This window comes from Gobio gobio (assembly GCF_949357685.1).
Source record: "Gobio gobio genome assembly, chromosome: 13".
NCBI lineage: Eukaryota > Metazoa > Chordata > Actinopteri > Cypriniformes > Gobionidae > Gobio > Gobio gobio.
This window is the reverse complement of record NC_137106.1, coordinates 48,193,273-48,214,380: the sequence shown is the minus strand read 5'-3', so window position 1 is coordinate 48,214,380 and position 21,108 is coordinate 48,193,273. Positions and strand designations below refer to the sequence as shown.

Below are 21,108 nucleotides of genomic sequence, written 5' to 3'. Positions count from 1 at the left end.
ATGGGGTCTACTATTATATTTGTCCATTTTTAGTGCCCCATCCTTAAGTCTTCGTCCTGTTAACTCTTCTTGCTCTTTGTATCACACATTTTTCCTAGAGACATTTTGGTGGAAAATTTGAGAAAACGTAGGTCTGTGGCCAGTTGCATAAACTGCTGATGTTAAAGAATAAGAAGCTGAGGGCAAGTGGACAAAAATGAATGACTGTTTCAATTAACTTTTTCATGCCCTTCCCTCCCTATCTTCCCTCTGTGTCGTTGATTTTGTACCAGGAGATTTTTTGTAGGTATTGGGCTGTTACATGTGTGTACCGAATTTCATACCTGTATGTGAAACGTAGTGGGAGGGGCACTTTGTTGAAATGTTGTAGGTGGCGCTATCGAGCCATTTTGCCATGCCTAATTCTGAAACTCATATGTAGATGTCTTCAGGCTAGGACTCTTATCAAACATCTGAAGTTTGGGGCAGATCGGACATTGTATGCCTGACTTACAACAGCTTCCTGTGTCATGGCGAAACATCAGACTTTGTCAGGCCTTTGTCACAATTTAACATCACCAAGGCCTGATATGATGACCAAATATGATGATGTTATAGTTAAATCTCAATGAGGAGTTAATCACAATGTAAAACAAGGCATTTCCTGTTGCCCGCAGGTGGCGCTATGACTGTAACTGAATATTGGCATGTAGATGTCTTCAGGTCAGGACTCTTATCAAACATGTGAAGTTTGGGGCAGATCGGAAATTGTATGCCCGAGTTACAACAACTTCCTGTTTTATTGCGAACCATCGAACTTTGTGAGGCCGCCACTGACACGACCGTCAGGGAAAACTCAAGATCTTCGCAATTTAACATCACCAAGGCCTTTAGATTAGACTGTGCAAATATGATGTTGATCTGATTAAATCTCTAGGAGAATCCCTGCAGAGAATCCAGTAGATGGCGATGACACTTGGCAAAGAAACACTACGTGCCTATAGACTAAAGACGCAATATGCATGCGCATGATGTCACAGTTTTCACAAATTCATGTTTTTGTAGTTTACATGGAGACAATAATGGTATCATTTTCAAAAACTTGAACTTTGAAACCCTGTTTTTAAAAGTTTGCATTTTTAAGGGCCACAAAGCACTGTTGTTGTGTAAATGAACACAATGCATTTAAAGTTTTATTTGAAAATGGTGTCATGTAAATGTCCCCCTCAATTTGTCAGATAAGAGAGACATACAAATTGTGCAGAGCTGTGGGTCCCAGAGATGCATATAAACTCTACAGGTCCAGAGGAGAATCAAAGGCAATCAATTAAACTAAAAGGGGATGAGCCACCTTCATTCAAAGCTGTACAAAATGGCTAGGCCAAGCACTGGTGTGTGTTGTGGCATTTGTGTCAAAGTTTGCTAGGATGGGGCTTCTGAAAGGTGTGTTAGTGGTGGTTGTGATTGTTGTGTTTGATCTGCCTGATGCATGGGGAAGTTTGATGCACAGTCAAAGTCCAAGAAGCATGGGGCCAAAATCAGATCCAGATTTCAGAAGTCCTGCCTTTTCTGCTCCAGAACTCTGGAATCCTTTGCAAGTGGCTTCTCCATTTCAGAGTCCTTTGGGTCCTGCCTCCCGAGGCCTTGCACAGGAGCCTTTTGGCCTTCAGGAGAAGCAGCTGTTGCAGGGTCCAGTGAAGCCTTTGGATTGGAGGTATCCCGTTGTTCCCGAGGTGCAGAGCGAGTTGGCGGTGGACTTCCAGTTGAGGCAACCCGTGACTCCCAGCAGCGTAGCGGTTCAATGCGGAGAGAACCGGGTTCTTGTAGAAGTCCAGCAGGACTTGTTTAGCAATGGTCAGTTGATCCAGCCAACTGGTCTGTCTCTAGGTGGATGTTCTGTTGTTGGTCAGGACTCTGAGTCTAGGGTGCTCATCTTTGAGTATGAATTACAGGACTGCAACAGTGTGCAGATGGTAAGAACTCCTAAATCTTAATTGGTTGTTTGTTCAAATTGAGGATATCCAAAGTCCTCCTCAAGGACCGTCCGTTCACACTGCTGTTGTATTTGCATTGCCAGGGCAGCTGGCATAACATTTCTTAAGGCCCGTTCATACCAATGCATGTTTTAAGCTCTGCAGTTGTTTTCTCCTGCTTTAAGTGTTTGTCCACCGTATTGCACAATGCACTTTCTCTCATTCATAATAATGATTACACCTTGATGAGGAACTGATGTTTTAACTACAATCTCTTACAGATGAATGAGGATGAGCTTGTCTACACCTTCTCTCTTACCTACACCCCTGAGGCTCTTGCAGGTACTCCGATTACCCGGGCCGATGGTGCAATTGTTGGCGTTCAATGCCACTATCAAAGGTAAGTGACCTCTGTGACTTTCACTGCTTGTGCAACTGGGAGACCATTTAATGGGTACTTTCATGAACCACAGGCTACACAATGTAAGCAGTGATGCCTTGAGGCCAACATGGGTCCCTTATGCCTCAACCAAGGTTGGTGAAGAAGTCTTGATGTTCTCCCTGAAGCTCATGCTGGGTAAGTGCACTTTCTTTGGACCTTCGACCTTGCAAATGTGGCTCTTCCTAGGGTGTTCCTTCTCTTTTGTAGACGATTGGTCCTACCAGAGGCCTTCATACTCCTATTTCCTGGGTGGTGTTATTAACATCGAGGCATCTGTGAAGCAGTACAATCATGTGCCTCTGCGTGTGTTTGTGGACAGCTGTGTGGCCACTCAAGTGCCTGACGTGAACTCCCTTCCGAGATATTCCTTCATTGAGAATCATGGGTAAGGTCATGGCTCTTGATGTTATAGGACTGTTTTGTTTGCTCTTTTTAAACATTCATGAGTTGCTCTTTGTGGTGACTTTGTCGTCAGGTGCTTTGTGGATGCCAAGGCTACAGCTTCCAGCTCCCGCTTCATGCCTCGGTCCCAGGTTGACAAGATCCAGTTCCAGCTGGAGGCATTCATGTTCCAGGAGAGCACCAGTCCATCTGTATGTACCACAAGAGTTAATTTGACTTCTCTTCCCATCTGCTTTGGTTTTCTGACTTGTCTGTCATCCCTTGTAGATCTACATAACATGTGTTCTGAAGGCAACTATTGCTTCTGCACCCAGTGACGCTCAGCGCAAATCCTGTTCCTTTGCCAATGGGTACGTTGCACTTATTATATTATTATTATTTAATTTCTTTGCTCATGTTGAAAGTGCTTTGTCTTGTTGCAGGTGGTTTGCTGCTGATGGAAATGACCAAGTTTGTGGTTGCTGTGACTCAACATGTGGTCCTGATGGTGGAATTGCTGCTTCTCCTTATGGAGGTCGGTAGCTCTTGCTTTAAGCTTGCTTTTGATGTTTTAAGTGCTCCTAACTTTGCTCTTTCTTCTCTCTAGGTGTACAGTGGGAAGGCAAGGCAACACTTGGTCCTGTAATTGTTCAAGGGCAAAAGAAAGTTTCTCAATAAAACTGACATCAATCCTTGCTTGTATCTGACTTTTCACTTTGCTTCATGTCTGGTTTAACTGCTTTTGACCTGGAAAGAGTGCCTTATTCTGCAAATGTGGTGGAACTGACTGTACCTTTGCAAGTCCCAATTAGTCTGAAACCCTATGGCTGCATGCTATGTGACTTGCAGAGGTACAGAAGTTGTTATTTTTCTCCGTATGGAATTTAAACTTCTCAAGGTTAGTGTGGGGAGCGGTGCACAACCTGACGCGGGGCTAGTTGTAACAGTTTAACTTTCCACACATGCCGGGATGATGAAACCTAATGTATTTACTAGTTGCCATATCAACATTATTTAGTGAAACTGCACCAATTAATAATTATTTGGACGCGCTCACTGAACATTTAACAAAACGTTTATTGAAAATAAGACCAATCTGTTTAACAGTTGAGAGTTCTAATGCTGCTCTAACCAGCAGAAGATACTAGACGGGTTTAAATCCCAGTTGCACAGGTGGGGCATGTTGTAACCGTTACAATGTGCCCCTATTAGAACTATTCTATTGAGGAAAGAATAACAGTCAATGTTCAGAAGTTATGGTTTTTAACTTCTGTATAACTGTTTGTCAGTATAGTTTTAATGATTAAATGGCATTATTTTATTTGAAAGTTAATTTGTATTTTGACTTAGTTTGTCTTGTTTTTATTGTATCTGAACCTCAAGCTGTCATGTTAATGTGCCCCACCTATGGGGCAGGCTGTCATATTTCACTTTCTTTTGGGGTAAATCGAAAGCATACACCGGATTAATGATTAGCAATCAAGGTTTACTGAGTTTTACACGATTCTTTTGTAGTGTGTTTTTTTTTTTTGGTGAAGTTTATTAAAATAAATATGGTCACCTGTGTAGCTACATTCTTCTACTTCTCTCACTGCGGTTTCCTGATGGTTTCTAGAACAATTACTCCGAGTCGCCCTCTGTCGTTTCACAGAATAGTACAACGGCGAGTGCGTCAAGTATAAACGCCTCGTCCGTTTGGGGATTGACAAAGTGTGTGTTGGTTGAAAACCTTTGCTAGGGGAAAGAATTGTGTTTTGGTAGTTTTAGTGCATTTTGAATGTGAAATTATCTGCTGCGCCGAGCTGAAAGTTTGTTAGGAGAACTGTGTGAAGAGTTTTGAAAAAGTGTCCTAAGTATTGAGAAATGGGTCCTAGCAATTGTATATTAAAAAACCCCCACTGTAAATGGCAAGAGGCATCCTGCACAGGCAAAACAACCAATTAATATTATTCAACATATCCTAGCTTTTTACCGAAAATATTCAGATGTAACCCCCTTTGTAATAATTAACATTTTCATAAGTAACTGTAATTTAATTACACATTTTTTTCTCAGTAACTGATTACAGTTACATTTATTTTGTAATTAAAGTATATATGAGTAGATTCGTCCCCTCTGTCATAATCAAGGAGTCGAGGGTCTGTCCACATAAACCTCTCTTGTCCACTTGTGGAACACTTCAAACTGGCGACAGGGATTGCCCCAAGGGGAAGTGCTTAGGGAGGTTTGTGAGTGTGTTGCTAAATTTGGAACTACAGACTATTACTATTTCTGCCATATAAAGATATTGTAAAAGTAGTAATGCTAGTTAATATTTCTGCATGTCTACAAGCAAAGCGGAATGCACCAAACATCTACCCAAAGTACTTTGGGCAAGCTCCAGTAGCAAACCTGAGCATGAACCTTTTTATTTGTCTTCAATATGACAAATCTGACTAATTGGATTAAATATAGGGGAGAGCAGGGCACAACCTAACGCTTTTTGACTGTCTCAGTTTGTGTAAATTCACTTGGGGTTCAGAGTATTTATTTTTTCTCACATTAATTCCCCACATGTCTAGTACAATTATGTGGTTTTGTTTCATTAATACTGTGTATACTTTTTTTCTTGATTTACCCCGAAAGAATGGAAGTGAAATGTGACAACATGCCCCATGGGTGGGGCACATTGTAACATGACCAAATGACAGCTTAAAATGTTACCTGATATAATAACAAAAAATACAAGACAAACTAAAATATTTTGTCAATAAAATACAATTATTAACTTTTTAATTTGTAATGATTAAAATTATACAGATTTTTGGCTACATACAGCTAAACAGCATAGTTAAAAACATAATGATAATGAATAATTTCTGATCATTGACTCTGTCATTATTCACCCTTTTCTCAAAAGAATTCATAAAAGTATAGAATATAATAGCGTAGTTCTAATAGGGGCTCATTGTAATGCAGTGTTACAACGCACCCCACCTGCGCAACTGGGATTTAAACCGTGGCTCATGTCTTCTGCTGTTAGATCAACATTAAAGAACAATCTCAACTGTTAAATAACAGATATAAGATTCAAATAATATCAGATTTGTCTTGTTTTAAATAAACACAAAAAACAGAGATGAAAAATAAACTTAAGTAAGAAATTTACTTTTTGCCATGGTTAAATAAATGTTCAGTAATATCTTCCAAAGATTATTTAATTTTGCCGCTATTTTTTCTCTAAATAATGTTGATATGGCAACTAGTAAATACACTAAGTTTCTAAGTTTCGTCATCCTGGCATGTGTGGAAAGTGTTAAACCATGTGTGTTACAACTAAAGCCTAGTTCAGACTGCACGATTTTCAAACTCGTCGGATCACAAGTTCTTTTCACACTGCATGACTACCTGGGCCAGCATTCAGTCACTGCTGTGTTCACACTGCACGATGGATCGGCGACAGAGGGTTTCACACTGCATGACTGTACAAAAGGAAAAATCGCCGACAGCTCTGTCCCGTCCGCGAACTACGTTTCACAAGCAAACATACGCAAGAAGTGAGAAGGAAACAACGCGAGATCACACGTGCGTCAGACCGGAGTTCTTGCGCCAGACTGGAATTGTTATTAAAAATATAGACTGCAGTTCAGAAACTTGCTATCCAAATTGTCTGTGCGCTGATTTGCAGCAAAAAGGAGAAAAAGAAAAAAGATTATGGTGGAGGAAATGGTTGGGGAGCAAGGATTGTGTTCTGCAAAGAGAGTTTGAGGTAAATAAATAATTTTGCAGTGTGCTGCTGCTGCGGCTGGTCAAGCAAATGTTTGTGCTTTGTTTCTGCTTGATATAACTGTAAATATATATATATATATATATATTAAAAATACGGATATTCTGGTCTATAACTCCTCCCCGAACCTCCCGCTGCCCTGTATCTTGCTCTCTCATTGGCTGTCGGTCATCGCAGATGTATTTTTCAGTCAGAACTCATTTCACACAGCAGGAGTTTGAATCGCCGACAGGTCCAGATATTTAGCATGCCAAATATCTCGCGAGCGTCGGCGACTCATCGGCGATTCTCTCTGATCGCGTCTTTGATCATTCACACTGCGTGATTGTCACTCGCGTGCACAAGCACCGATTTGCCTATGATTTCAGCCATTTGTCTGCGATTTCCCAAAACCTGTCGGCGAGTCAAAATCGGGGCTAAAATCGGGCAGTGTGAACTTGGCATAACCCCGCGTTAGTTTGTGCCCCGCACTCCCCTACATCACATGCGTATGATTTTGATGAGAATTTTCTGGTAGCATAAACTCCCATTTGGGCAAGTCTGGAGAATCATGACTCTTAATGAAGAGGGAGGGATCATTGTTAATTAGCCAAAATCTGTAGAATACAAAAAGACCAAAGGGCATCATCTCAACAGTGTGACTAGTTGTTGAACAATGGCAGGAAGCTGGTGTGCTGTTCAATCTCTGGCACTTTGTGTGTGGTTTTGTACTTTTTGTCATGCTGTTCCACAGTGGAGTAATCTGCCCCAGAATCCTCTGATGTTAAAGCAAATTGACCAGCGGGTTCAACAACAAGCTAGTCAACAGTTTCCTCAGAAGGTTCAACAGCTAGCTAGTCAACAGTTTCCTCAGAAGGTTCAACAACAAGCTAGTCAACAGTTTCCTCAGAAGGTTCAACAGCTAGCTAGTCAACAGTTTCCTCAGAAGGTTCAACAACAAGCTAGTCAAAAGTTTCCTCAGAAGGTTCAACAGCTACCTAGTCAACAGTTTCCTCAGAAGGTTCAACAACAAGCTAGTCAACAGTTTCCTCAGAAGGTTCAACAACAAGCTAGTCAACAGTTTCCTCAGAAGGTTCAACAACAAGCTAGTCATCAGTTTCCTCAGCAGGTTCAACAACAAGCTAGTCATCAGTTTCCTCAGCAGGTTCAACAACAAGCTAGTCAACAGTTTCCTCAGCAGGTTCAACAACAAGCTAGTCAACAGTTTCCCCAGCAGTTTCAACAACAAGCTAGTCAACAGTTTCCTCAGCAGGTTCAACAACAAGCTAGTCAACAGTTTCCTCAGCAGGTTCAACAACAAGCTAGTCAACAGTTTCCTCAGCAGGTTCAACAACAAGCTAGTCAAAAGTTTCCTCAGCAGGTTCAGTCTAAGCAGCCAGTGGCGCAGGCAGAGCCCCTTGACAAATGTGCTGTAGCTGATTATGAGCAGATCCAATGTGGCCCACCTGGTATCAGTGGTGCTGAGTGTGACGCTATCAACTGCTGCTTTAATGGACAGCAGTGTTTCTATGGGAAGGCAGGTAAGAGTGAGTCAATGTTAAGGTTTTCATGTTAAACCACTCCTCAGTAATAACCTGCTCTTGTACCTTGTTCCAGTGACTGTCCAGTGTATAAGAGATGGTCAGTTTGTGGTAGTGGTGGCAAGAGATGTTACACTACCTCGCTTGAGCCTGGATTCAGTCCGTCTCCTGGGTGGAAACGACCCACCTTGCAGTCCTGTGGGATCCACACCTTCCTTTGCTATATACCAGTTCCCTGTCACTGCATGTGGCACAAGCATGATGGTGAGTAGCTGCTTGTGGTTCTGTTCTGCATGGCTTAGAATGGCCTGGATGCCAACAGTTATTATTTGCAGGAGGACGGTGGATATGTGGTGTATGAGAACCGAATGACCTCCTCGTATGAAGTGGGTGTCGGACCACTTGGTTCCATCACAAGGGACAGCCATTTTGAGTAGGTTTTTTGTTGTTGTTTTTTTTAATTAGAAAAAATATGAATCCTTGACAAAGGCTACAAGCTCACTATTTGTTGTCTAGGCTCCTCTTCCAGTGTAGGTACTCTGCTACTTCTGTGGAAGCTCTGGTTGTGGAGGTCAACACTGTTCCTGCACCTCCACCAGTAGCGGCTTCTGGACCCCTCAGGGTGGAGCTTAGACTGGCAAATGGTCAATGTGTCACCAAAGGCTGTGCAGAAGGTAAGTGTCTGTCCAAGTATGCACAAGTATTTTCTAAAAATCCAGATTGCAGCAGTTTCTGGTTAAACGCTGGTTTTCTTCCTCAGGGGATGAGGCATACACGTCCTACTACGGTGATGCTGATTATCCCGTCACAAAAGTCCTGCGGGAGCCTGTGTATGTTGAGGTGCGCATTTTGGAGAGGACCGACCCCAACATTGTCCTAATGCTTGGACATTGCTGGGCGACATCAACCCCCAGTCCACTCAGTCTACCCCAGTGGGACCTTCTGGTCGATGGGTGAGTAAGGCCAGTCTTTATCCATCTAGTGTGCTGTAAGGCACTTCTGACTGCCTCTTTACCTTTCAGATGCCCTTACCAGGATGACCGTTACCTGACCTCATTGGTTCCGGTGGCTGGATCTTCTGGTCTTCAGTTCCCAACCCACTACAAGCGCTTTGTTGTGAAGATGTTCACATTTGTGGATCCAGCATCACTGGCTCCTCTACAGGAAACCGTATGCTCTGCAGCCTTACCTGAATCCTTAATATTAGGTGTTTTTCTTTCTGTGGCTTATCCCTTTCCCCCCTCTGTTAGATCTTCATCCACTGTAGTACAGCAGTGTGCCATCCCTCTTCTGGCTCCTGTGAGCAAAGCTGCACTAGGAAAAGTGAGTGCTTGTTGTAAACTGACTTCAGGAACCATGAGAATTTGGTTTTTAAATGCCTCACCATTCTACCATTTTCTTTTCCAGGAAGAGATGCTAACGTCAAGACCATCTCTAGTGGGCAAACTGTGGTGTCTAGTGGAGAAGTTACCCTGGTCATGTGACTTTAGTAGTTTTAATAAACTTCTTAACTCCACTGTCTCTTTGGTATTGATTTTTCATGACTGTTCTCAGTTTGATTTATTGGGCTACACTACTAAACAGGAGTTCCCTTTTTTGCTTCAAGGTTATGCTTGTCTTGAACTAAACAAGCCAAGTTTCTGCCCAAACCTGACCTATTTGCCAAGTTGCTGTTTTGCTCTCTAACTTGTGGCTTTATGGCTGGACTAACATAACTGCTTGTATTGCTATTCAAGCATGCCAAGTCCCTCTGTTTTTTGGTAATGCTATTTGAAAGCCCCTGAAGTCGTGCAAGTACAGCATTGCATCTGCAACGAAATCAGTATCAACCTGCATTGTCTTATTTATTTTTTTTAAATCCCAAATTGTGACCAGCCTTTTTTCTTTAGGCTAGCCCCAATGTTTATTGAAAAGTAGACTGGTGCTTTAATAAAAGCTGGTTTAGTCCCTTAACTGGTGTGTCACACCGGAGTTGCTGTCTGCGGGCCTGTTTACACCTGGTACTAAAGCGTTTATCAGTCCAATCACAAGTGGACTATGCTAAATACAGGTGTAAATGGGTTCTAAAATGTTTTAAACTTGTCCTGTTTTTTTTGTGTTGCTTTTAACCTTACTCATGAAAGGGGTCTATAAACCGTCTCCAGAGTGTGACGTTAACTGGTCTAAACCATGTCGCTTCTGTAGATTTGGGCAATAAGCTACTTTGTTTAACTGTCTGTGCTTGTTGCACCATTAAAAACAGAATGTGGAAGGCAATCCATGGCATCAAGGAAATGCATCCCATTTTAATTCTATTTAACTGGTTTGAAGAGCTAACTGTTGGTGAATTAGGTTTGTGAAATAAACATTTCAAAATGGGGTCTACTATTATATTTGTCCATTTTTAGTGCCCCATCCTTAAGTCTTCGTCCTGTTAACTCTTCTTGCTCTTTGTATCACACATTTTTCCTAGAGACATTTTGGTGGAAAATTTGAGAAAACGTAGGTCTGTGGCCAGTTGCATAAACTGCTGATGTTAAAGAATAAGAAGCTGAGGGCAAGTGGACAAAAATGAATGACTGTTTCAATTAACTTTTTCATGCCCTTCCCTCCCTATCTTCCCTCTGTGTCGTTGATTTTGTACCAGGAGATTTTTTGTAGGTATTGGGCTGTTACATGTGTGTACCGAATTTCATACCTGTATGTGAAACGTAGTGGGAGGGGCACTTTGTTGAAATGTTGTAGGTGGCGCTATCGAGCCATTTTGCCATGCCTAATTCTGAAACTCATATGTAGATGTCTTCAGGCTAGGACTCTTATCAAACATCTGAAGTTTGGGGCAGATCGGACATTGTATGCCTGACTTACAACAGCTTCCTGTGTCATGGCGAAACATCAGACTTTGTCAGGCCTTTGTCACAATTTAACATCACCAAGGCCTGATATGATGACCAAATATGATGATGTTATAGTTAAATCTCAATGAGGAGTTAATCACAATGTAAAACAAGGCATTTCCTGTTGCCCGCAGGTGGCGCTATGACTGTAACTGAATATTGGCATGTAGATGTCTTCAGGTCAGGACTCTTATCAAACATGTGAAGTTTGGGGCAGATCGGAAATTGTATGCCCGAGTTACAACAACTTCCTGTTTTATTGCGAACCATCGAACTTTGTGAGGCCGCCACTGACACGACCGTCAGGGAAAACTCAAGATCTTCGCAATTTAACATCACCAAGGCCTTTAGATTAGACTGTGCAAATATGATGTTGATCTGATTAAATCTCTAGGAGAATCCCTGCAGAGAATCCAGTAGATGGCGATGACACTTGGCAAAGAAACACTACGTGCCTATAGACTAAAGACGCAATATGCATGCGCATGATGTCACAGTTTTCACAAATTCATGTTTTTGTAGTTTACATGGAGACAATAATGGTATCATTTTCAAAAACTTGAACTTTGAAACCCTGTTTTTAAAAGTTTGCATTTTTAAGGGCCACAAAGCACTGTTGTTGTGTAAATGAACACAATGCATTTAAAGTTTTATTTGAAAATGGTGTCATGTAAATGTCCCCCTCAATTTGTCAGATAAGAGAGACATACAAATTGTGCAGAGCTGTGGGTCCCAGAGATGCATATAAACTCTACAGGTCCAGAGGAGAATCAAAGGCAATCAATTAAACTAAAAGGGGATGAGCCACCTTCATTCAAAGCTGTACAAAATGGCTAGGCCAAGCACTGGTGTGTGTTGTGGCATTTGTGTCAAAGTTTGCTAGGATGGGGCTTCTGAAAGGTGTGTTAGTGGTGGTTGTGATTGTTGTGTTTGATCTGCCTGATGCATGGGGAAGTTTGATGCACAGTCAAAGTCCAAGAAGCATGGGGCCAAAATCAGATCCAGATTTCAGAAGTCCTGCCTTTTCTGCTCCAGAACTCTGGAATCCTTTGCAAGTGGCTTCTCCATTTCAGAGTCCTTTGGGTCCTGCCTCCCGAGGCCTTGCACAGGAGCCTTTTGGCCTTCAGGAGAAGCAGCTGTTGCAGGGTCCAGTGAAGCCTTTGGATTGGAGGTATCCCGTCGTTCCCGAGGTGCAGAGCGAGTTGGCGGTGGACTTCCAGTTGAGGCAACCCGTGACTCCCAGCAGCGTAGCGGTTCAATGCGGAGAGAACCGGGTTCTTGTAGAAGTCCAGCAGGACTTGTTTAGCAATGGTCAGTTGATCCAGCCAACTGGTCTGTCTCTAGGTGGATGTTCTGTTGTTGGTCAGGACTCTGAGTCTAGGGTGCTCATCTTTGAGTATGAATTACAGGACTGCAACAGTGTGCAGATGGTAAGAACTCCTAAATCTTAATTGGTTGTTTGTTCAAATTGAGGATATCCAAAGTCCTCCTCAAGGACCGTCCGTTCACACTGCTGTTGTATTTGCATTGCCAGGGCAGCTGGCATAACATTTCTTAAGGCCCGTTCATACCAATGCATGTTTTAAGCTCTGCAGTTGTTTTCTCCTGCTTTAAGTGTTTGTCCACCGTATTGCACAATGCACTTTCTCTCATTCATAATAATGATTACACCTTGATGAGGAACTGATGTTTTAACTACAATCTCTTACAGATGAATGAGGATGAGCTTGTCTACACCTTCTCTCTTACCTACACCCCTGAGGCTCTTGCAGGTACTCCGATTACCCGGGCCGATGGTGCAATTGTTGGCGTTCAATGCCACTATCAAAGGTAAGTGACCTCTGTGACTTTCACTGCTTGTGCAACTGGGAGACCATTTAATGGGTACTTTCATGAACCACAGGCTACACAATGTAAGCAGTGATGCCTTGAGGCCAACATGGGTCCCTTATGCCTCAACCAAGGTTGGTGAAGAAGTCTTGATGTTCTCCCTGAAGCTCATGCTGGGTAAGTGCACTTTCTTTGGACCTTCGACCTTGCAAATGTGGCTCTTCCTAGGGTGTTCCTTCTCTTTTGTAGACGATTGGTCCTACCAGAGGCCTTCATACTCCTATTTCCTGGGTGGTGTTATTAACATCGAGGCATCTGTGAAGCAGTACAATCATGTGCCTCTGCGTGTGTTTGTGGACAGCTGTGTGGCCACTCAAGTGCCTGACGTGAACTCCCTTCCGAGATATTCCTTCATTGAGAATCATGGGTAAGGTCATGGCTCTTGATGTTATAGGACTGTTTTGTTTGCTCTTTTTAAACATTCATGAGTTGCTCTTTGTGGTGACTTTGTCGTCAGGTGCTTTGTGGATGCCAAGGCTACAGCTTCCAGCTCCCGCTTCATGCCTCGGTCCCAGGTTGACAAGATCCAGTTCCAGCTGGAGGCATTCATGTTCCAGGAGAGCACCAGTCCATCTGTATGTACCACAAGAGTTAATTTGACTTCTCTTCCCATCTGCTTTGGTTTTCTGACTTGTCTGTCATCCCTTGTAGATCTACATAACATGTGTTCTGAAGGCAACTATTGCTTCTGCACCCAGTGACGCTCAGCGCAAATCCTGTTCCTTTGCCAATGGGTACGTTGCACTTATTATTATATTATTATTATTTAATTTCTTTGCTCATGTTGAAAGTGCTTTGTCTTGTTGCAGGTGGTTTGCTGCTGATGGAAATGACCAAGTTTGTGGTTGCTGTGACTCAACATGTGGTCCTGATGGTGGAATTGCTGCTTCTCCTTATGGAGGTCGGTAGCTCTTGCTTTAAGCTTGCTTTTGATGTTTTAAGTGCTCCTAACTTTGCTCTTTCTTCTCTCTAGGTGTACAGTGGGAAGGCAAGGCAACACTTGGTCCTGTAATTGTTCAAGGGCAAAAGAAAGTTTCTCAATAAAACTGACATCAATCCTTGCTTGTATCTGACTTTTCACTTTGCTTCATGTCTGGTTTAACTGCTTTTGACCTGGAAAGAGTGCCTTATTCTGCAAATGTGGTGGAACTGACTGTACCTTTGCAAGTCCCAATTAGTCTGAAACCCTATGGCTGCATGCTATGTGACTTGCAGAGGTACAGAAGTTGTTATTTTTCTCCGTATGGAATTTAAACTTCTCAAGGTTAGTGTGGGGAGCGGTGCACAACCTGACGCGGGGCTAGTTGTAACAGTTTAACTTTCCACACATGCCGGGATGATGAAACCTAATGTATTTACTAGTTGCCATATCAACATTATTTAGTGAAACTGCACCAATTAATAATTATTTGGACGCGCTCACTGAACATTTAACAAAACGTTTATTGAAAATAAGACCAATCTGTTTAACAGTTGAGAGTTCTAATGCTGCTCTAACCAGCAGAAGATACTAGACGGGTTTAAATCCCAGTTGCACAGGTGGGGCATGTTGTAACCGTTACAATGTGCCCCTATTAGAACTATTCTATTGAGGAAAGAATAACAGTCAATGTTCAGAAGTTATGGTTTTTAACTTCTGTATAACTGTTTGTCAGTATAGTTTTAATGATTAAATGGCATTATTTTATTTGAAAGTTAATTTGTATTTTGACTTAGTTTGTCTTGTTTTTATTGTATCTGAACCTCAAGCTGTCATGTTAATGTGCCCCACCTATGGGGCAGGCTGTCATATTTCACTTTCTTTTGGGGTAAATCGAAAGCATACACCGGATTAATGATTAGCAATCAAGGTTTACTGAGTTTTACACGATTCTTTTGTAGTGTGTTTTTTTTTTTTGGTGAAGTTTATTAAAATAAATATGGTCACCTGTGTAGCTACATTCTTCTACTTCTCTCACTGCGGTTTCCTGATGGTTTCTAGAACAATTACTCCGAGTCGCCCTCTGTCGTTTCACAGAATAGTACAACGGCGAGTGCGTCAAGTATAAACGCCTCGTCCGTTTGGGGATTGACAAAGTGTGTGTTGGTTGAAAACCTTTGCTAGGGGAAAGAATTGTGTTTTGGTAGTTTTAGTGCATTTTGAATGTGAAATTATCTGCTGCGCCGAGCTGAAAGTTTGTTAGGAGAACTGTGTGAAGAGTTTTGAAAAAGTGTCCTAAGTATTGAGAAATGGGTCCTAGCAATTGTATATTAAAAAACCCCCACTGTAAATGGCAAGAGGCATCCTGCACAGGCAAAACAACCAATTAATATTATTCAACATATCCTAGCTTTTTACCGAAAATATTCAGATGTAACCCCCTTTGTAATAATTAACATTTTCATAAGTAACTGTAATTTAATTACACATTTTTTTCTCAGTAACTGATTACAGTTACATTTATTTTGTAATTAAAGTATATATGAGTAGATTCGTCCCCTCTGTCATAATCAAGGAGTCGAGGGTCTGTCCACATAAACCTCTCTTGTCCACTTGTGGAACACTTCAAACTGGCGACAGGGATTGCCCCAAGGGGAAGTGCTTAGGGAGGTTTGTGAGTGTGTTGCTAAATTTGGAACTACAGACTATTACTATTTCTGCCATATAAAGATATTGTAAAAGTAGTAATGCTAGTTAATATTTCTGCATGTCTACAAGCAAAGCGGAATGCACCAAACATCTACCCAAAGTACTTTGGGCAAGCTCCAGTAGCAAACCTGAGCATGAACCTTTTTATTTGTCTTCAATATGACAAATCTGACTAATTGGATTAAATATAGGGGAGAGCAGGGCACAACCTAACGCTTTTTGACTGTCTCAGTTTGTGTAAATTCACTTGGGGTTCAGAGTATTTATTTTTTCTCACATTAATTCCCCACATGTCTAGTACAATTATGTGGTTTTGTTTCATTAATACTGTGTATACTTTTTTTCTTGATTTACCCCGAAAGAATGGAAGTGAAATGTGACAACATGCCCCATGGGTGGGGCACATTGTAACATGACCAAATGACAGCTTAAAATGTTACCTGATATAATAACAAAAAATACAAGACAAACTAAAATATTTTGTCAATAAAATACAATTATTAACTTTTTAATTTGTAATGATTAAAATTATACAGATTTTTGGCTACATACAGCTAAACAGCATAGTTAAAAACATAATGATAATGAATAATTTCTGATCATTGACTCTGTCATTATTCACCCTTTTCTCAAAAGAATTCATAAAAGTATAGAATATAATAGCGTAGTTCTAATAGGGGCTCATTGTAATGCAGTGTTACAACGCACCCCACCTGCGCAACTGGGATTTAAACCGTGGCTCATGTCTTCTGCTGTTAGATCAACATTAAAGAACAATCTCAACTGTTAAATAACAGATATAAGATTCAAATAATATCAGATTTGTCTTGTTTTAAATAAACACAAAAAACAGAGATGAAAAATAAACTTAAGTAAGAAATTTACTTTTTGCCATGGTTAAATAAATGTTCAGTAATATCTTCCAAAGATTATTTAATTTTGCCGCTATTTTTTCTCTAAATAATGTTGATATGGCAACTAGTAAATACACTAAGTTTCTAAGTTTCGTCATCCTGGCATGTGTGGAAAGTGTTAAACCATGTGTGTTACAACTAAAGCCTAGTTCAGACTGCACGATTTTCAAACTCGTCGGATCACAAGTTCTTTTCACACTGCATGACTACCTGGGCCAGCATTCAGTCACTGCTGTGTTCACACTGCACGATGGATCGGCGACAGAGGGTTTCACACTGCATGACTGTACAAAAGGAAAAATCGCCGACAGCTCTGTCCCGTCCGCGAACTACGTTTCACAAGCAAACATACGCAAGAAGTGAGAAGGAAACAACGCGAGATCACACGTGCGTCAGACCGGAGTTCTTGCGCCAGACTGGAATTGTTATTAAAAATATAGACTGCAGTTCAGAAACTTGCTATCCAAATTGTCTGTGCGCTGATTTGCAGCAAAAAGGAGAAAAAGAAAAAAGATTATGGTGGAGGAAATGGTTGGGGAGCAAGGATTGTGTTCTGCAAAGAGAGTTTGAGGTAAATAAATAATTTTGCAGTGTGCTGCTGCTGCGGCTGGTCAAGCAAATGTTTGTGCTTTGTTTCTGCTTGATATAACTGTAAATATATATATATATATATATATTAAAAATACGGATATTCTGGTCTATAACTCCTCCCCGAACCTCCCGCTGCCCTGTATCTTGCTCTCTCATTGGCTGTCGGTCATCGCAGATGTATTTTTCAGTCAGAACTCATTTCACACAGCAGGAGTTTGAATCGCCGACAGGTCCAGATATTTAGCATGCCAAATATCTCGCGAGCGTCGGCGACTCATCGGCGATTCTCTCTGATCGCGTCTTTGATCATTCACACTGCGTGATTGTCACTCGCGTGCACAAGCACCGATTTGCCTATGATTTCAGCCATTTGTCTGCGATTTCCCAAAACCTGTCGGCGAGTCAAAATCGGGGCTAAAATCGGGCAGTGTGAACTTGGCATAACCCCGCGTTAGTTTGTGCCCCGCACTCCCCTACATCACATGCGTATGATTTTGATGAGAATTTTCTGGTAGCATAAACTCCCATTTGGGCAAGTCTGGAGAATCATGACTCTTAATGAAGAGGGAGGGATCATTGTTAATTAGCCAAAATCTGTAGAATACAAAAAGACCAAAGGGCATCATCTCAACAGTGTGACTAGTTGTTGAACAATGGCAGGAAGCTGGTGTGCTGTTCAATCTCTGGCACTTTGTGTGTGGTTTTGTACTTTTTGTCATGCTGTTCCACAGTGGAGTAATCTGCCCCAGAATCCTCTGATGTTAAAGCAAATTGACCAGCGGGTTCAACAACAAGCTAGTCAACAGTTTCCTCAGAAGGTTCAACAGCTAGCTAGTCAACAGTTTCCTCAGAAGGTTCAACAACAAGCTAGTCAACAGTTTCCTCAGAAGGTTCAACAGCTAGCTAGTCAACAGTTTCCTCAGAAGGTTCAACAACAAGCTAGTCAAAAGTTTCCTCAGAAGGTTCAACAGCTACCTAGTCAACAGTTTCCTCAGAAGGTTCAACAACAAGCTAGTCAACAGTTTCCTCAGAAGGTTCAACAACAAGCTAGTCAACAGTTTCCTCAGAAGGTTCAACAACAAGCTAGTCATCAGTTTCCTCAGCAGGTTCAACAACAAGCTAGTCATCAGTTTCCTCAGCAGGTTCAACAACAAGCTAGTCAACAGTTTCCTCAGCAGGTTCAACAACAAGCTAGTCAACAGTTTCCCCAGCAGTTTCAACAACAAGCTAGTCAACAGTTTCCTCAGCAGGTTCAACAACAAGCTAGTCAACAGTTTCCTCAGCAGGTTCAACAACAAGCTAGTCAACAGTTTCCTCAGCAGGTTCAACAACAAGCTAGTCAAAAGTTTCCTCAGCAGGTTCAGTCTAAGCAGCCAGTGGCGCAGGCAGAGCCCCTTGACAAATGTGCTGTAGCTGATTATGAGCAGATCCAATGTGGCCCACCTGGTATCAGTGGTGCTGAGTGTGACGCTATCAACTGCTGCTTTAATGGACAGCAGTGTTTCTATGGGAAGGCAGGTAAGAGTGAGTCAATGTTAAGGTTTTCATGTTAAACCACTCCTCAGTAATAACCTGCTCTTGTACCTTGTTCCAGTGACTGTCCAGTGTATAAGAGATGGTCAGTTTGTGGTAGTGGTGGCAAGAGATGTTACACTACCTCGCTTGAGCCTGGATTCAGTCCGTCTCCTGGGTGGAAACGACCCACCTTGCAGTCCTGTGGGATCCACACCTTCCTTTGCTATATACCAGTTCCCTGTCACTGCATGTGGCACAAGCATGATGGTGAGTAGCTGCTTGTGGTTCTGTTCTGCATGGCTTAGAATGGCCTGGATGCCAACAGTTATTATTTGCAGGAGGACGGTGGATATGTGGTGTATGAGAACCGAATGACCTCCTCGTATGAAGTGGGTGTCGGACCACTTGGTTCCATCACAAGGGACAGCCATTTTGAGTAGGTTTTTTGTTGTTGTTTTTTTTAATTAGAAAAAATATGAATCCTTGACAAAGGCTACAAGCTCACTATTTGTTGTCTAGGCTCCTCTTCCAGTGTAGGTACTCTGCTACTTCTGTGGAAGCTCTGGTTGTGGAGGTCAACACTGTTCCTGCACCTCCACCAGTAGCGGCTTCTGGACCCCTCAGGGTGGAGCTTAGACTGGCAAATGGTCAATGTGTCACCAAAGGCTGTGCAGAAGGTAAGTGTCTGTCCAAGTATGCACAAGTATTTTCTAAAAATCCAGATTGCAGCAGTTTCTGGTTAAACGCTGGTTTTCTTCCTCAGGGGATGAGGCATACACGTCCTACTACGGTGATGCTGATTATCCCGTCACAAAAGTCCTGCGGGAGCCTGTGTATGTTGAGGTGCGCATTTTGGAGAGGACCGACCCCAACATTGTCCTAATGCTTGGACATTGCTGGGCGACATCAACCCCCAGTCCACTCAGTCTACCCCAGTGGGACCTTCTGGTCGATGGGTGAGTAAGGCCAGTCTTTATCCATCTAGTGTGCTGTAAGGCACTTCTGACTGCCTCTTTACCTTTCAGATGCCCTTACCAGGATGACCGTTACCTGACCTCATTGGTTCCGGTGGCTGGATCTTCTGGTCTTCAGTTCCCAACCCACTACAAGCGCTTTGTTGTGAAGATGTTCACATTTGTGGATCCAGCATCACTGGCTCCTCTACAGGAAACCGTATGCTCTGCAGCCTTACCTGAATCCTTAATATTAGGTGTTTTTCTTTCTGTGGCTTATCCCTTTCCCCCCTCTGTTAGATCTTCATCCACTGTAGTACAGCAGTGTGCCATCCCTCTTCTGGCTCCTGTGAGCAAAGCTGCACTAGGAAAAGTGAGTGCTTGTTGTAAACTGACTTCAGGAACCATGAGAATTTGGTTTTTAAATGCCTCACCATTCTACCATTTTCTTTTCCAGGAAGAGATGCTAACGTCAAGACCATCTCTAGTGGGCAAACTGTGGTGTCTAGTGGAGAAGTTACCCTGGTCATGTGACTTTAGTAGTTTTAATAAACTTCTTAACTCCACTGTCTCTTTGGTATTGATTTTTCATGACTGTTCTCAGTTTGATTTATTGGGCTACACTACTAAACAGGAGTTCCCTTTTTTGCTTCAAGGTTATGCTTGTCTTGAACTAAACAAGCCAAGTTTCTGCCCAAACCTGACCTATTTGCCAAGTTGCTGTTTTGCTCTCTAACTTGTGGCTTTATGGCTGGACTAACATAACTGCTTGTATTGCTATTCAAGCATGCCAAGTCCCTCTGTTTTTTGGTAATGCTATTTGAAAGCCCCTGAAGTCGTGCAAGTACAGCATTGCATCTGCAACGAAATCAGTATCAACCTGCATTGTCTTATTTATTTTTTTTAAATCCCAAATTGTGACCAGCCTTTTTTCTTTAGGCTAGCCCCAATGTTTATTGAAAAGTAGACTGGTGCTTTAATAAAAGCTGGTTTAGTCCCTTAACTGGTGTGTCACACCGGAGTTGCTGTCTGCGGGCCTGTTTACACCTGGTACTAAAGCGTTTATCAGTCCAATCACAAGTGGACTATGCTAAATACAGGTGTAAATGGGTTCTAAAATGTTTTAAACTTGTCCTGTTTTTTTTGTGTTGCTTTTAACCTTACTCATGAAAGGGGTCTATAAACCGTCTCCAGAGTGTGACGTTAACTGGTCTAAACCATGTCGCTTCTGTAGATTTGGGCAATAAGCTACTTTGTTTAACTGTCTGTGCTTGTTGCACCATTAAAAACAGAATGTGGAAGGCAATCCATGGCATCAAGGAAATGCATCCCATTTTAATTCTATTTAACTGGTTTGAAGAGCTAACTGTTGGTGAATTAGGTTTGTGAAATAAACATTTCAAAATGGGGTCTACTATTATATTTGTCCATTTTTAGTGCCCCATCCTTAAGTCTTCGTCCTGTTAACTCTTCTTGCTCTTTGTATCACACATTTTTCCTAGAGACATTTTGGTGGAAAATTTGAGAAAACGTAGGTCTGTGGCCAGTTGCATAAACTGCTGATGTTAAAGAATAAGAAGCTGAGGGCAAGTGGACAAAAATGAATGACTGTTTCAATTAACTTTTTCATGCCCTTCCCTCCCTATCTTCCCTCTGTGTCGTTGATTTTGTACCAGGAG

At 42.0% G+C, this 21,108-nt stretch overlaps 1 protein-coding gene across 1 annotated transcript in view; it reads left to right on the top strand.

Moving 5' to 3' along the window:
* The window catches only part of LOC307136039 (uncharacterized protein), a gene marked incomplete at both ends in the record, with an annotated part of 141,752 nt that overhangs the window by 37,903 nt on the left and 82,741 nt on the right, over positions 1-21,108 (top strand). Inside the window, 14 exons of the mRNA XM_079832785.1 lie at positions 7,957-8,061; positions 8,138-8,325; positions 8,397-8,494; positions 8,578-8,735; positions 8,822-9,014; positions 9,084-9,231; positions 9,312-9,384; positions 18,375-18,479; positions 18,556-18,743; positions 18,815-18,912; positions 18,996-19,153; positions 19,240-19,432; positions 19,502-19,649; positions 19,730-19,802. Coding sequence (XP_079688911.1) covers positions 7,957-8,061; positions 8,138-8,325; positions 8,397-8,494; positions 8,578-8,735; positions 8,822-9,014; positions 9,084-9,231; positions 9,312-9,384; positions 18,375-18,479; positions 18,556-18,743; positions 18,815-18,912; positions 18,996-19,153; positions 19,240-19,432; positions 19,502-19,649; positions 19,730-19,802 — 1,926 coding nt within the window. The remainder of the gene's footprint in view (positions 1-7,956; positions 8,062-8,137; positions 8,326-8,396; positions 8,495-8,577; positions 8,736-8,821; positions 9,015-9,083; positions 9,232-9,311; positions 9,385-18,374; positions 18,480-18,555; positions 18,744-18,814; positions 18,913-18,995; positions 19,154-19,239; positions 19,433-19,501; positions 19,650-19,729; positions 19,803-21,108) is intronic.